The 16,300-nt window shown below is 52.0% G+C and overlaps 1 protein-coding gene across 3 annotated transcripts in view; it reads left to right on the top strand.

The window, feature by feature from the left end:
* Phldb3 (pleckstrin homology like domain family B member 3) overlaps positions 1-11,825 on the top strand; it is a 15,431-nt gene extending 3,606 nt beyond the window's left edge. Inside the window, exons 3-14 of one of the 3 annotated variants that reach the window (XM_050127093.1) lie at positions 493-621; positions 829-987; positions 2,632-2,742; positions 2,891-2,974; positions 3,948-4,070; positions 6,281-6,380; positions 6,520-6,610; positions 6,695-6,782; positions 7,075-7,131; positions 8,593-8,812; positions 9,368-9,453; positions 11,385-11,825. In XM_050127093.1, the coding sequence (XP_049983050.1) occupies positions 493-621; positions 829-987; positions 2,632-2,742; positions 2,891-2,974; positions 3,948-4,070; positions 6,281-6,380; positions 6,520-6,610; positions 6,695-6,782; positions 7,075-7,131; positions 8,593-8,812; positions 9,368-9,453; positions 11,385-11,519 (1,383 nt within the window). In that variant the 3' untranslated portion in view covers positions 11,520-11,825. The remainder of the gene's footprint in view (positions 1-492; positions 622-828; positions 988-2,631; positions 2,743-2,890; positions 2,975-3,947; positions 4,071-6,280; positions 6,381-6,519; positions 6,611-6,694; positions 6,783-7,074; positions 7,132-8,592; positions 8,813-9,367; positions 9,454-11,384) is intronic. The other 2 variants (XM_050127095.1, XM_050127094.1) reach the window with 2 other exon arrangements.
* The last annotated feature ends 4,475 nt before the right edge of the window (positions 11,826-16,300 follow it).

Raw genomic sequence — 16,300 nt, 5'->3', positions numbered from 1 at the left:
GCTCAGTGGTAGAGCCCCTGCCTAGAATCCCCCAGTGAGGGCTGGAGTGTGGCTCAGTGGTAGAGTCCCTGCCTAGAATCCCCCAGTGAAGGGCTGGGGTGTGGCTCAGTTGTAGAGCACCTGCCTAGAATCCCCTAGCGAGGGGCTGGGGTCATGACTCAGTGCAGCACAGGTGTTTCACACGTAAGACTCAATCATTCTCCTTCCCTTCCTCCCTTCCTAGCGTCTGTCTTTATGCCCCAGGCAAGCCTTGAACTTGTCATTCTCCTGCCTCCACCTATTGAGTGCTAGGAACACAGGCGTACGCCACCACACCTGACTGTCACCTGTTATCTTGCACCGTTTCCATGGTAATTCCTCTGGAGCAGGACCATAAAGCAGATGTCCTGCTTTATGGTCCTGGCTTGGGTAGCAGACACCCCAGCAGGGCCTGGGTCCTGGTTGTTGGCTTCCTTGCTTGAGTCCAGGCCCATAGCCTGTTTGTTCCTTCAGGAGCAGAGGCAGCTGAGCCAGGAGCGTGATCATGTGGAGAGTCTTCGTCAGAGGCTTAGGGAGGCCCAAGGACAGCTTGATTTGCAGCCGGAGGACCAGAGAGAGCGGCTCTTGCAGGGGGTGCAGGAGGTGAGGGCTCCTTGGACCTTCTTAGAAACCAGATTCCATGTCTATCTTCCATTAGTCCAAGAGTCCTGGCCCTGCCTCTTCCCTCAGGCCCAGGAGGCCCTGACCCCAATCTTCTCCCTCAAAGCTAGGGGTGTGGGTCAAGTCCACCAGCTCATTCTTCCTCAGGTCTAGAATTCTTGCCTCCAGTCCCTTGCGTCCCACCCTCAGATCAGAGAGCAGCTAGATGCTGCCCAGCGCTCATATGAGGACCTGGAGTTCCAGCAGCTGGAGCGTGAGAGCTGCGTGGATGAGGAGCGGGACAGCCCTGAGGTGCGAGCTCCAGACACCAAGGTCCGGGCACTTCAGACCAGCGTGGCCCAGCACAGGGTGAGTTCCCTGGAGCAGCCCTGCCTCCTCCGTCCTTCCCATTCCTCCATTTCCATGACTGTTCTGGAACATTCACTGTGTTTCAGACACGGTGGTAACCATTCGTGAGCCACCGGCTCCTTACAGCAGACTCTAAGGCACGTCCTGGACCTTTTTCTCCTACTGTAGCTGAAGACGGTGAAAGCCGAGGTGCTCACATTATCCTTCCCTCTTCATTCATAAAGGAAAGAGCTGGGATTTGTTATCGCTTTTAGAGTCATTCATCCATTCGTGTTAGAGCGTGCATGTCACCATACTCACGGAAGTCAGAGCAGGAGAACATTCTTGCCTTCTGCTGCGTTGGCCCCCTGGGATCCAACTCAGGTCATGAGGCTTGGCAGCAAGTACCTTTATCTTCCGAGCCACCATTTGAGCTGTTGCTTTATTTCTTATTATTTATTGTTATTTATTTTATTTGCTGGCCCCAGCCACTCATTCATTCTGGCAGCTTTATGTTTAAAGTTTGGCCTTGTCCTGTGGAGAAGTGGGCAAGANTAAACAGTTCCTGCCCGAGTTTCCGTCCCAAGGCTCTTGCAGAAGAGTGTTGTCTTCCTTCTCTCTTTTCCTTCCCTTTGCTTCTGTCTGCGTGGGTCCCCAGCTGCCTGGCACCAGCTAGGTAGCCAAGGATGACCTACACTTGCAATCCTCCTGCATCCACCTCCCGAGTCTTGGGCCTGAAGGTGTGAGCCACCACACCCAGCTTATGCAGTACCGAGGGTGGGACCCAAGACTTCAAGCCTACCAGGCAAGCTCTCTGCCAGCTGAGCCGCACCCCCGTCCCTCTGGTTTGTTTGTTTTGGAGATAGGGTCTCACTATGTAGTCCATGCTGGCCTCATATTTGAAGCAGTTCTCTTGCCTCAGGCTCTTGGGTGTTGGTGGGGTTTTTTTTGTTTGTTTGTTTGTTTGTTTTCTTAATGGTTTTTCGAGACAGGGTTTCTCTGTGTAGATAGCCTTGATTGTCCTGGAACTCACTCTATAGACCAGGCTGGCCTCTAACTGAGATCCACCTGCCTCTGCCTCTTGAGTGCTGGGATTAAAGGCCTGTGCCACCACGGCCCAGCATTCTTGGGTGTTATAATTATGGCATGGCTCCTTTTTTCCTGTTCTTTAAGATTATTTATTTATTTATTTAAACTCTGTGTGTGTGTGTGTGTGTGTGTGTGTGTGTGTGTGTGTGTGTGTGTGGAGAATCTGTGTTCAAGGGTCTGCAGGAGCCTATGGAGGCCAGGAGAGACTGTCAGACCACTTGGAACTGGTGTTAGAGGCAGTTGTAGCCGCCTGCTGTGGGTGCTGGGACTTGAACCCAGGTCCTCTTCAGGAGCAGTATATACTCTCAACCTCTGAGCCCCTCTCTCCATTCTCCATGCATTTCTGTGTCTCCCTTGGCGTCTGCCTGTGGATCATTCCACACCACCAACCCCAGATGGCTTCTGGGTCTTCACTTCCAAAAAAGAAAGAGAGTCCAAGGGACTTAATGTCCCACCTCTCTCCCCAGTTCCTGAGGTATATGAGGGAGTGTGGTAAAAGCCGGGCACCGTGGGAGGGTGGCCTGGGAACCCAACCCAGGCAGCCACTTGAGTGACCAGAATGGGGGTCCCCTGCAGCGCCGCATCCAGGTCTTGGAGGAACAGCTCAAGTCGCTGGGGGAGCAAATGACAGCTGAGAGCTGGGGGCTGAGCAGGAAGAAGGAGGAGGCTGTTCAGGCCCTCACACAGGTGAGTTTCCCCAGAGGCCTGCTCCACCCCTCACCTGCCTGCATGGCCCAGCTCCCAGTAGCCAGGTAGTTCCCAGCACAGAAGATATGTGGGGGTGGCCTGTGTTGTGAGGTGAGATACCGTGATGACCTGTGATGGCCTCTCCTAGGAACGGAACCGGCTGTTTGAGCTCAATTGTCTTCAGGGAACATGTAGTGGGGACTTCTCTGAGCCTGATAAAGCGCTCACCAAGGTAAGGGATTTTCTGTACCTGCTGGTCCTCCCCCTTCAGATTTGGGAACTTGGGTCCCAACCTCATACCCACAGGAACTTCTGTGTGAGCTTCTGGTCCCTCCTCCCCCAGACCCAGGGTCCAGGCCGAGCCCTCCTCCCCCAGACCCAGGGTCCAGGCCCAGCCCTCCCCCCTCAGACCCAGGGTCCAGGCCCAGCCCTTCTCCCTCAGACCCAGGGTCCGGGGCCAGCCCTCCTCCCCCAGACCCAGGGTCCAAGCCCAGCTCTCTCAGACCCAGGACCCAGGCCCAGCCCTCCCCACTCAGACCCAGGGTCCAGGCCCAGCCTCCTCCCTCAGACCCAGGGTCCAGGCCCAGCCCTTCCCCCTCAGACCCAGGGTCCAGGGCCAGTCTTCACCTTCAAAGAACTGGCACTCCATGCTTGTAGCCCAGGCTCTTGCTGGGAGACTGTTAGTGAGGACTGTCTTCTGGCCCGCTTGCTTGAGAAATGGACTGGTGCTGGCAATCTGGGGCCAGATTATCTGTGAACTGGGAGTACTTCCTGCATCCCTAAGTCTTATGTGTGTGTTTCCTGCATGTATATCTGTGCACCATATACATGCCCAGTGCTCAGAGAGGCCCTGGAGTCACAGACAGTTGTGAACTGCCATGTGGATGCTGGAAATTGAAACTAAGTGTTCTTTTTTGTTGTTGTTGTTTGTTTTATTTTGTTTTATGAAGCAGGGTGTCTTTGTGGAACAACCCTAGCTGTTCTGGAACTAGCTCTTATAGACCTGGCCTCGAACGCACAGATATCTGCCTACCTCTGCCTCCCCAGTGCTGGGATTAAAGGTGTGAACCACCTGGCTGGCTTCAGTCAGTGCTCTTAACTGCTGAGGTGTTTCTCCAGCATGCACACACGTGTGTGCTCAAGCACACACACGCACGTGCGCACACACCCTGTCTTTTTGTAACCGCTCCCCCCTCCCTTCCCAGCTGCTGTTCACACAGAAGACAGACCGTCAGCTGCTGGTTCTGCAGGACCCCACCGCGCATGCCGCCGCCGCCGCCTCCGCTTCCACCTCTTCCTGCCTCTTCTCCGTCCACAGCTCCATGCAGGTACTGTTGTCTCCCTGTGTTCACTGGTGAGGTGGGGGGAACTCTGTTGGTACTCTCTGCCTAGGGATGGGGGGATGGGGAAACTTGATCACAGGGTATTTATTGTTGTTGTTGTGATTTTGCATAACACCCACTTCTCCTATACGAGATGAGAGCCTGAAACCCAAGAGAGAAACAGTCTACTTTGATGAGGTTGTCTCTTTGTACTACTCCTGGCCCAGCACTTCTCAGTTTCCGTGTGTGTGTGTGTGTGTGTGTGTGTCTGTGTGTGTGTCTGTGTGTGTGTGTGTATTTTTTATTTATTTATTTTTTCTAGGTAGGGTTTCTCTGTGTAATAGCCTGACTGTCTCTTTGTAGATCAGACTGGCCTCAAACTCACAGAGATCTGCCTGCCTCTGCCTCCAGAGTTCTGGGATTAAAGGTGAATGCCACCACCACCGGGCTTAAAAACATTTCAAGACGGGTTTTCATGTAGCCCAGACTGGCCTCAAACTCACTGCATAGCCAAGGGTGACCCTGAACTTCTGATCCTCTTGCTTCACCCCGGGAGTGTTGGGATTAGGGACTTGTGCCACCATGTTCAGTTATATGTGGTGCCGGGGATCGAACACAGGGCTTTGTGAGGTCAGCACTCTACCTACTGAACAACAAATCCAGTCCTTTGAAAAGTTTTTTTCTTTGTCTGGTACTGGGAGTTAAATTGGGGCCTCGGCTTTTTGTGATGTTTGATTTGGGACAGTTAGCTGGTGGCTTTCATAGGCAGTGCTCTTGACTTCTCGTGGAGACAGAGACGGCACAGCTTTTCTTGAGGATGTGTGTTTGGGCCATGACTTTGCATCTCTGCTGCAGTACTGAATGAGTAAAACAGCTTCTAGCACACGTTCATAGATTCGGTCCTGAGTCTCTTGGCTCCCTGGATGCTGAGCCTGAAGTGAGCTGAAGCAGAGCATCATGGTGGGGGGAGGCGCTCACCTCATGTCAGCCAGAAAGCAGAGAGCACAACAGTGGATGGGGCCAGCCCAGTGGCAGAGGGGTCTCTGAGTTCAAGGTCAGCCTGGTTACAGAGTGAGTTCCAGGACCACCAGGGCTACACAGAGAAACCCTGTCTTGAAAGAAGAAGAAACAAAAGAGTGGGTGGGGATAAGATAAACCCTTTTAGGGGGTACACCAAGAAACCTACTTCTCAGAGAGACCCATCTCTTGGTGTGAGTGTGCACGTTTCTGTATGTGAGAATACGCATGCAGATGGCCAGAGGTTATCTGCTGCTGTTCCTAAGGAGCTGTCCTCCTTGTTTTATTTTCAAGATTTATTTTTAGCCAGATGCAGTGGGTTTTACCTTTAGTCCCAGCACTCCAGAGGCAAAAACAGGTGGATCTCTGTGAGTTTAATCCAGCCTGCTCTATGCAGAGAGTTCCAGGCCTCTGGAAGAACAGCTTGTATTGTTAGTCATTGAGCCATCACTGCGGTGCCCCTGCCCCTTTAAAAATATTTTTTAAAAGGTGTGTGTATGTATCTGTGTGGGGATGGGTATATGCACATGAGTGCAGTACCCATGGAGGCCAGAAGAGGGTGCTTGATCCCCTGAAGTTGGAGTTACAGGTAATTTGAGCTGCCAGATGTGGATGCTGGGAACCACATGGCTCATTTGCATGAACAGTAAGTGCTCTAGCCTCCCATCTTGTTTCTTGAGGCAGGGACTCTCACTGGGTTCTGAGGCCTACAGATCAGGCTAGGCCAGCAGTACCCAGGGATCCCCCAGTTTCTGCCTCCCCAGAACTTGGTATTGTCACCACACCTGCCTTTTTCCTTTTCTTCACATTTGTTTATTTATTGGAGGGGTGGGAATCACTAATTCCTCTGCTGCCCAGGGCCTGAACTCATTTAGATCTGATGGCCTATGCTTGAGTCATGGCGCTGGAGAGACAGTGCTTGACTTCACACATGGATGGATATCTGGTCCTCATGCATACATGACAAGCCTTTTCTGAGCCACGTCCCCAGTGTGCACACGGCCCAGTCTTGTGGTTTCCACTGCCTCCACGTGATGACATCAAATCAGGAATCCACTATGGGTTAATTTACTGATAAGCTTAGAGCCTTTTCCATCCACTCTCTGCCCAGGGAGCACAGCTGTCAGTAAAGCCATTATCCTAAGCACCTTTGGGCCATGCTTCCGTTTCAAACACTTACAACCTTTGTGTGTTTTCAGGGGTCTATTGGTCTCCAGAGGACAGGAAGCCTGCCCCGGAGGAGGGGAGACAGGGCCAGCCAGAGGGGATCCCCCCGACCTTTGTCCCTCCATTGTACAGGTGAGGACTGTTTCTCCCCCCCCACCCCACCCCCATCCTGCAACAGAGGATGGAAAAACAGCCTGGGTGTTGGCTGGAGAATTAGAGAGATGCGGGGAGGGAGGAAACATCTGGCCTCCTCCTCCTGTGCCCTTTTCAGGACCCTTGGAGGCCTCGGCTCTTGCACAAGCAGTGGGGACTCCTGGGAGACACCCTCTCTATCAGCTGCTCAACTGTGGCCCTGGGAATAGGTGAGGTGTGAGGGGGGAGAGGAGAAGAGGGAAGAGGAGGAGGCCAGCTGAGGTAACCTCCCAATTGCTGCTTTGTCTGCCTAGACACTCGGCACTTCACCCAGACATCGCCCACATGGAGCGGCTCCTGCAGAAGGCTGTGGCAGAGAGGGAACGGTTGCTCAAGGCCAGGGTGAGACCACGGGCCTGCTCTGACCCCAGCCTTCTCCTTTGCCTAAGGGAGTCTAGACCCAACCCTCCTCCCTCAGACCTAGGTGTCCAGACTCAGCCCTCCTCCCTCAGACCCGGGGGTCCAGGCCCTGCCCTCCTCCCCTAGACCCAGGGGTCCAGGTCCAGCCCTCCTCCCTGAGACACAAGAGTCCAGTCCCAGCCCTCCTCTCTCAGACCCAGGAGTCCAGGCCCTGCCCTCCTCCCTCTGTCTTACGGGTTGGGATCCTCATTGGTTCTCCCTCATGAATCCACAGGAAGACATGAAAAGAAGCCCAGAAGGTTCCACAGGCCCTTCAGTTCCTGCCATCATGGTCAGTCCCCTGTGTCCTTTCTGGTCTCGTTTTCCTCTCAGCTCTTACCTTTTATTGCACCTCACAGTTTCCTGCCTTTGACACAACAACAAAGGTCCTGCTTGACCCATGGAGAAAAGTCCAAAGGCCCCAGTCTATTCCTCTTCAGACATCAGCACCCATAGTCTTTCCATTTCTTTGCTCTTGTTTTTTTTTTTTTTTTATTGTTTATTATTTAAGTTGTGTGTACTTATACAGGCAAGCATGTACCACAGTGGGCTTTTGGGAGTCACTTTTCAACTTCTACCACGTGGGTCCCAGGGATCGAACTCACACCATCAGGGTTGGTGGCAAGCACCTTTCTCAGCTGAGCCATTTCCTCATCCCCTCGTACTTGGCTTGTGTGTGATAATTACAGGCTGTACCCTGAGCTGTGCCCCGGGTACTTCCTTCTCCTGTTCCTTCCCATGTGCTGGTAGTTATCTCAGTAGTTTCTACAGATGGAGAATAAGCGTGCACGGCAGTTGGAAAACTCCATTCAAAATTTCCAGTATAGAAAGAGCTGGGAGCTGGTAGGCTGCTTGTCTGGCACTGCGCTAAGGCCTGGGCTCATCCCCAGCACCATAGAAACCAGTCACGGTGGCTCATGCCTGTCATCCCAGCACTTGGGCGGCGGAGGCAGAAAGATCAGAAATTGATTGAAGATCGTCCTCCACTACAGAGTGATTTCAAGGCTAGCGCCGGCTACAAGAGACCCCCCATCCCTCAGACTCAGGAGAGCCAGGGAGCAGCAAGGGCAATAGAACCTTCTGGGTTGTTCTGCACAAACCTGTCAGCATTAAAAATGCAGCACCAGTAACATCATTTATTAAACAGCCTCTGTTGAGGGCATTGTTCCCTCACGTGTATCCCCACCGTGTTTGTGTGCACAGACAAGCATGTCACACTCGATCTTCAAGGGCTGGGCTGGAACCAGCTCTGGGATGCTGAGGTACCTTATGTCATTCAGTTCAGGGACTGTGGCTCTCCGGCAGACAATCTATCAAGGTGACTCACCTAGGAGGGTGAGGTGGACAGCCTGCCTCTGCTTTTCTACAGAGTGCAAATTCTTTTTTTTTTTTTAATTTGGCTTTTTGAGGTGCTCTCTGTAGCCCTGGCTGGCTTTGAACTTACTACGGAGCCAAGGATAACCTTGAACTTCTGATCCTTTTGCCTTGCCTCCACTTCCCTAGTGCTAGAATGACAGACAGGTCGTGCGCACACGTGCATACACACACACAAATTTCCTCTTTTATTGGCATCTATAGCCTTCGAATTAATGGCAATCCTTCTGCCTCAGCCTCGCACGTGAGTCACGCGCCTGGTGTCACTATGGTCTGTGTTAGTGTCCCTGTGAAGGGTTGGCTCTCTCAGCCTCTAGGCTGCAGTTTCTCTTCTGCTCCTAGCTCCTGGTCAAAACAACCTCTTCTCTGTGCTCTGCAGGCCCCGCCCCCGCCCCCACCGCGCCCTCCTGGTCCCCGGGTCCTGGACCTCCCACAGCACCTGGAACGCTGGGGCCACAACCCGGAAAGCTGTCCCCACTTGCGGGTGTCCGGGGGCTGCTGTCGCGGGCCCCTGGTGAAGATGGGTGGCCGCATCAAAACCTGGAGGAAACGCTGGTTCTGCTTTGACCGGCAGGCTCGCTGGCTGGCTTACTATGCCGGTAAGCTGGAAGACCAGGCGGCTTCAAGCCCAGGGTTGTACAGTCACTTCCCAGCTGCATATCGACCCAGGGGTTAGGCTCCCAGCCCCTTCCATACACTCTGGAGTTTAGTCTAAAACCACTCTGTCCTAACTGCTTCTTCCCTAAGCCACCAGAACCCCTGACCCCCCTGCCTCTACTCAATAGCACAGATAACTTTAGTTCGGTTCTGGCTCCAGTTTTCCTAAGACACCAGGGAGACCAGGCCCAGGCTGACAGTGCCCGCCTGCTGGAACAGCCAGACCCCAGAACCAGGAGCCCTGGGGCTCAAGATCTCCTTGCACTCCTTCTCTTCTCAGGGACCCAGGACTTCGGTCCAGGCTCATGTAGTCGCTAGACCTCTCTCCTGTCTAGCATGGACATTCACCTCCCTCCAGCTTTGGGATTGTCACACTGCTTTGTCCCTTACCTAGTCTCAGGGCTAGGGCCCAATGACATCAGTACACACACACACACACACACACACACACACACACACACGTATCTAACTGGTCTGCTTCCCTCTCTTCCCACCAGACAAGGAGGAGACCAAGCTCAAAGGTGTCATCTACTTCCAGGCCATCGAAGAAGTCTATTATGACCACTTGCGCTGTGCCTTCAAGGTAACATTCCGCTCATTGCCACACTGCTCTCCTGCTGAGACCTCATGGTGACATACAGATTATTAAAAATGGGTTAAATCAAGATGTGAGAGTTAGCCAATAAGAGACTAGAGTTTATGGGCCAAGCAGTGATTTAACTGATACAGTGATTTAATTTCTGTATGGTTATTTCAGGGGTTAAGCTAGCCAGGCAGCGGGACACAGCCCGCTCCTCCTATAACACCTGGGGAAAGCCATCTTGCTGTACTCACTGTCAAGAACCAGGGAGTAAATAAATGTTCTGAGCCTGGGGCTGCTCTTAGGCTCAGATGGTAGAGCACTTGCCTAGTGTGCACAGAGCCCAGAGTTCCAGCCCCAGCACTTGCCTAGCATGCACAGAGTGCTGAGTTCCAGCTCCAGCGCGTGCCTAGCGTGCATGGAGCCCTGAGTTCAAGCCCCAGCGCTTGCCTAGAGTACACAGAGCCCTGAGTTCCAGCCCCAACACTTGTCTAGTGTGCACAGAGCCCCAAGTTCCAGCCCCAGCGCTTGCCTAGCGTGCACAGAGTGCTGAGTTCCAGCCCCAGCGCGTGCCTAGCATGCACAGAGTGCTGAGTTTGAGTTCTAGCATCATATACACTGGGCATGGTGGTTGGCACACAGCTATAATCCCAGCGCCAGGAGGACAGAGGCAGGTGATCTCTGTGAGTTTGAAGTTAGCCTGGAATTTATAGTGAGTTCCAGGCCACTAGCCAGGGCTACAGAGACCCTGAGGAGAGAGAGAAATTGAGAAAGAGAGAGAGGGAGAGAGAGATTGATCAGATTCTGGTTTAGCACATGTATGTAATTCTGATTGATCAGATTCTGGTTTAGCACATGTATGTAATTCTAGCATGCAGGAAGTGGAAGCAGGAGAATCTTAAGTTGGAGATCTGGGTTATAAGGAAGACAAAATACAAGGTCAGAAAATGAAATGTTGGCAGCTGGAGCTCTGCTTAGAATCCTCTTTGGAAAGAAGTCAACCATTTTTGTTTGTTTGTGTTTGTTTGCTTTTTTGAGACAGGTTTTCTCTGGCTGTCTGGAATTTACTCTGTAGACCAGGCTGGCCTTGAATTCACAGAGATTCACCTGCCTCTGGTTTCCGAGTGTTGGTATTAAAGGCTTGCACCACCATCACCCGGCTGTTTGTTTTAAAATATATTATAGATTTATTTTTATTTTATGTGTATGAGTGTTTTGCCTGGATGTATTTATGGGCATTCCCATAGAGGCCAGAGGAGGTCATCGGATTCTCTGGGACTGGAGTTACAGATGACTGTGTGCACCTTGTGGGTGCTGGGAATCAAACCTGAGTCCTCTGCAAGAGCAGCCAGTGCTCTCAACTGCCGATCTCAACTGGAGTTGCTCATCTGCAGCTCCCCAACTATGGGCTTTTGAAGGCTAAATTGGAATCCCAGCTGATTTTCTTTTTCTTTTCTTCTTCTTTTTTTTTTTTTAAATCTCAAGTTTTAGTTTTCTCGTTCAAAAAATGGGCACATTTCAACCCCTTCCCTTGGGGTTAAAATCATAATAGACATGGGGTTTACTCAAGAATTGCCAATTTGGTGCTCAGAAAATGGGCTCCAGCTGGGTATGGTGTAATCTCAGCCCTCAGGAGGTTTGCAAGTTTGATTCTATCCTGAGCTAGGAAGTCAGACCCACTTTCAAAGAAAGGGGCGGGGTAAGAACAAAACCAAAAAGAGAAACGTCAGGCATCGTGGCACACACCATTAATCCCAGCATTGGGGAGACAGAGACAGGCAGATAGCTGAGTTCCAGGCCAGACTGGAAGAGTTCTGGGCCAGTCAGTGAAATCTTGTCTCACAAAAAGGTGAGGGAGGCATTCTAGACCCCATTTAGGAAGACAGTTGTGGAAATTGATCCAATCACCCTCTCTCTCTCCTTGCATATTCCAGAGCCCCAGTCCCCGCCTGACCTTCTGCGTCAAGACCTACGAACGCCTTTTCTATATGGTGGCCCCCAGCCCGGAAGCCATGCGTATTTGGATGGATGTCATTGTCACAGCTGCGGACGAAAACCACGCCCCTTGAGCGGCCCCGCCCTCTGAGAAAGGACGTCCCGGCGAGCCCCGCCCCTGTGCGCACGTTCCGGCCTCCTGAGCCCGCCTACTTCAGGAAGCTTTCGGCTCCGCCCCTTTGAAATTCTCCTGGGAAGTTTGCAGCCCTCCCATCTCAGCTGGCCTGAGTCGCAGAGATCTAGGCTGCAGGTGGCTTCCAGCGGTGGCATCGCCAGGCCCTGGAGGCCCTGCTTGTGGCAGGAGGAAGATTACAGGGGGCGGAAGGAACTATTTATTGGTGCTCCTCTGATACCGAATTAAACATGGTGGAAAAACAGGATTGCTGGTGTGGATTCCAGCGCAGGCGCCCTGGGGCCTCTCCGAGCCAAGGGGTTTATCTAGCAATGGAGACCTTCAACCCTTAAGGTCAGGGAGAAGAGGTGGGCAGACATGTGGCCTTAGGGGTTGATTTGGGACTGTAGTCTAGTTTTATCTGCCTCCACGCATTCAAACAGGAATTTCTGCATGCCCTCATTCCTGGATTTTCCTCGGGGTGTTTCTGCTCTGACCTCTTCCTTTTGTAAAGTTTAGTTCAGTGGCTCAATCTAGAAGCTCCCCACCCTCAACTCCCAGCTTGCTCAGGCACCTCCTTTTGAGCTAACCCCTTTGCAGTCCCCAGAGGACCAGGCCAGGACTGTTCTGGTGACATCAATATTATTTAGTAAAAGTGAGACAGAGAGGAGAGAGGGCCCCTGTCACTTCTGGGTCTTTGCTCATGCAATTTGTTTGGGTAGCTAGCCTATTTCCCATTCCTAACACACATCTTGGACCTTGTGGCCAGTTCCCTTCTCCAGGAAGCCCTCCCTGGTTGCCTTGGCTGAGTCACGTAGTCCTACCTGCCCATCCCATTGCAATCTGACTACCCTGAGTTTCACCCATCCTGGCCTTGACTGCCCCAAGTCATTCCTGGCAGCAAAGCTGTCTCCTAGGATGTCTCATCGCTACTGTGCCCTTGGCATGCAGTAAAGGTCTTGGGCACTGAGCACGCGAATCAGTTCGTGAGAAAGTGATGCTGAAGATGACCAAGACCATCAGAACTCTTGGACTGTTGTCTCTCTTCATCCTTTGGGTCTCACCTAGGGTGTCCCCTGGGAAGAAACTCTCACTGGTACCCAGGCTGAGTCTTGTGAAGGGGTCAGCTCCACGAAGTCTGTGACCAGTGTAGCCCTTGGGTCTCTGTTCAGAAGAGTGCCTGGCTACCTTAGGCTCAGTTTATACATATATAAAATTTGTTTTTATTTTACGTACATGTGTGCCCAGTCAAGGGGGTCAGAAGCCCTGGAACTGGAGTTACAGTTGTGGGCTGCCATGTGGGTACTGGGAATTGAGCCCAGGTCCTCTGGAAAAGCAAACAGTGCTCTTAACCTCTAGGCCATCTCTACAGCCTGCTAGGCTCAGTTCTTAATTACGTTTTAGATCTGTGCTTTGTAAGTCAAGTGTAGGGAACACTGGCGTGTAATGGACAAGATTACATGTGGGTCACCCTTCCCAGATGCCTCTGACAGTGTATCCCAAGGGGAGTTCTGAGTTTCAGAGCCTTCCTGGTTTTGGAGGACTAGAAAACCCATCCCGGACAGGGCCATAGGCATGTCTGAGGCTTGCATCCTGACTGTTCTGATGGGACCTTTGTCTCCATGGGACCCCTCGATAGATCCCAGGCAAGTGAGGAAAATCCCACTGTCCACCAGTGCGTGAGGAGCTGGGCTGGAGAGGCTCCACACTGGAACCGGGCCTAGCAGGCAGGAGGCTCTGGGTATCTTCTCCAGCGCACAGCAAAAATACAAAGATTGCAAGAAAACAAATGCTTAAGTGTCATGCAAATCAGTCAGTAAACACGCAAATTAGCCAAGCAAGCACACAAACAAACTTCTGCTCCCTGGGCCCGGGCCAGGCTCAGGTCAGCAGCCCAAATCCAGGCAGGCCTGAGCAAGAGCAGACTCCCCACCCTGGGTCCCACTCCTTCCCAAGATGCTAGCTCTTCTGGTCTGACCAGTTGGGGTTCCTCCCCTGAAACTCTCCCACGCTCCTGGGGCCTGTGGGGCCTCCTGAGCTTAAAGCACAGCGGTATCACTGTCTGTCACCCGCTGGGACTTCTAGCTCTCCTGAGGTGTTCAAACTTATTCTAAAAGGAAATGGGTGAAATCCAGAGAGGGAGCTAGAGTTACCTGGAGCCACACAGCAAGATTAAATTTCAGGCTGTCTGGTTCCAGGCTCGATTCTTTCCGCACGGCATCATCATTTCCTTTATGATAAGAGAGACACTTTGGGTTAGAAGGCTGGGTGACACACAACTTTAATCCCAATACTTGGGAGGCAGAGGCAGGTGGGTCTCTGAGTTTGAGGCCAGCCTGATCTACGGAGCGAGTTATAGGCCAGCAGGGCTATATGGCAAGACCCTATTTTAAAAAAAGAAAAATCGAAAAAGATACCTTGAAGCCTCAGAGAGGGAAAAGCACTAATTTGGGGTGCACAGCGAAGATGTGGGACTGGGATGGAGCCAGTTCTGAATGACATCACAAGAGTCAACTCACTTTCTCTCTAGAGTCTTCTCTGGATGACAGGTGACCCCACCTAGGTGACTGGGGTGCTTGTCATTGCTGGGAACAGGGGTGCTGGGCAGGGTCTGGGGAGCAGATATCTTTCTGAACACAGCCGCTGTTTTCCTACCATCAGTCAGCAACCCCGCCAGCTGGGGCTGACTTTGCCACTACATTGGCCAGCAGAGCTGAATGAGCAACTTCTGCTCTGGTCTCAGTTTCTTCCTCTGAGGATCGGACACCATGCTCCACCCCTCCCAACAGGCTGCTTATAAAAGGACCAGTGTATTTTCTCTCTATTTACAAAGCATATTCTGTTTATTATTCTTGTGCATTTTTCTGGGCACGTGTGACGTGGTGCATATTTGGAGGTCAAAGGTTCTTTCCTATGGTGTGGTGACCAAACCCGGGTGGTCAGGCTTGGTGGCAAGCGCCCATACTCTCTATCTTGATGGCCCATCATTTTGTTCAAGACTGGCCTTGAACATGCAGTCCTCTTGCTTCAGCCTTCTGAGTGCTGGGATTTATGGGCCTGCACCATGGCACGTGGTACACCGTCCCAGCACACAGCTGGAGCCAAAGACTTGAGAACTGTGAATAACCAATCACAATCTGTTGAAGTTACCTAAAGCTAAGGGTTTCTTAGCATCGAGAATGGCTTGAAGCCTTTCACAAACATCTGACGTTGCTCCCACAGCAGCCTCTGAGGTAAGTCTACATTAAGACCACCATTAAACAGATGGAGGACAACCAGCCAATGGTGGCGCACACCTTTAATCCCAGCCCTCGGGAGGCAGAGGCAGGCGGATCTCTGAGTTTGAGGCCAGCCTGGTCTACAGTGTGACTTCCAGGACAGAGTTACACAGAGAAACACTGTCTTGAAAAACCAGAACAATCAAACAAACCAGGTGGGGGATGCTGAGGTACAGAGGCCAGGCAATTCCCACACACACCTGTAACCTCAGTAGTAGAGACAGGAGGATTGCTGGGGCTTGCTGGCTGCCAGCCTCACTCTAGATTCAGGTAGAGACCCCATCTCAGAGTAATAAGGGGGAGAGTGATGGAGCAGGACCCTGGACATCTCTAATGTCCACAAGTACTGATGTGTTTACCTGCAGACAGGTGTGTGCATGCACCCTTTCCATGGGAGCATTATGTGTGCACATGTGCACACACAACAAGTGAAAAGAGGGCTAGGGAGGTACCTTCATGGTAGAACATTTGCCATGTGTGTGTGAGGCTTCATATCCAGCATTGTCAACAAACAAAACCAAACAACCCCTACACCACAAAGCAAACAAACAAATAAAACCAAATAAACCCAAAAGCAAATCCCAGAAGGGACTCTGGTGGTGACACGTGACTTTGAAGGCCCTTGGAGAGAGTTCTGAGTTCACATTTCCCAAGCCTCTCCCTGTCCCGGTTTCCTCTTCTGTGAAGCAAGCTCGATCTTCCCTTTGTGGACTTGTCCTGGTTTGCGGGGGTTCTTCAGGAGTGCAAAGCACAGAGTTCATGGGCCCTAGGACAGAAGCTCTTCTTACTTTATGGGAGAGGACTGATAAGAGCAGACAGGCTGCTGTTTGGAATAGATTCTGGCGCTAAACAAATGCTCGATTCTGGGGTAGTTGTATTGTTACTGCTGTTGTGACTGTACTAGTTTTAGATTTAGAGCAGTAAAGATCAGAAAATGGACTCAGAAACCTACTCCCTCACTGCCCCCCTTTCTTTTATATGCTGGAGATTGAACCCAGGGACTCATGAAAGTAGGGGCTCTACCACTGAGCCACACCCCAGCCCCTCACTGGGGGATTCTAGGCAGGGGCTCTACCACTGGGCCACACCCCAGCCCCTCACTGGGGGATTCTAGGCAGGGGCTCTACCACTGAGCCAGGCCCCAGCCCCTCACTGTACTGCTGAGCCACACGAAGCTGAACCACGCCTTAGGCTTCCCTCCCATTTGATTCATCAGTAATCCCTGCTAATTCTTCCTTTAAAAATGTTTTGGATTTTTTTTTCATCGTCTCATGTGGCTCAGGCTGCTCTAGAACATGCTATCTAGCCAACGAAGACCTTGACTCTCTGGGACCCCAGGATTGATCACCACTCCTGACCGGAGAGATCTTTGAAAAGATGTTGACTCCTGTGTGGTGGTTTGGGGGTAGTTCCAGGGTGTGGCGTGTTGTTCTCCCCTGAATCCTGTCACAGAGCAAGGGCATCA

Source organism: Alexandromys fortis, unplaced genomic scaffold (genome assembly GCF_014885135.2).
Source record: "Alexandromys fortis isolate MF-2015 unplaced genomic scaffold, M_Fortis_MF-2015_v1.1 scaffold_262, whole genome shotgun sequence".
NCBI lineage: Eukaryota > Metazoa > Chordata > Mammalia > Rodentia > Cricetidae > Alexandromys > Alexandromys fortis.
Note: the sequence above shows the minus strand (reverse complement) of the source record. Positions and strands in the feature narration are given on the sequence as shown.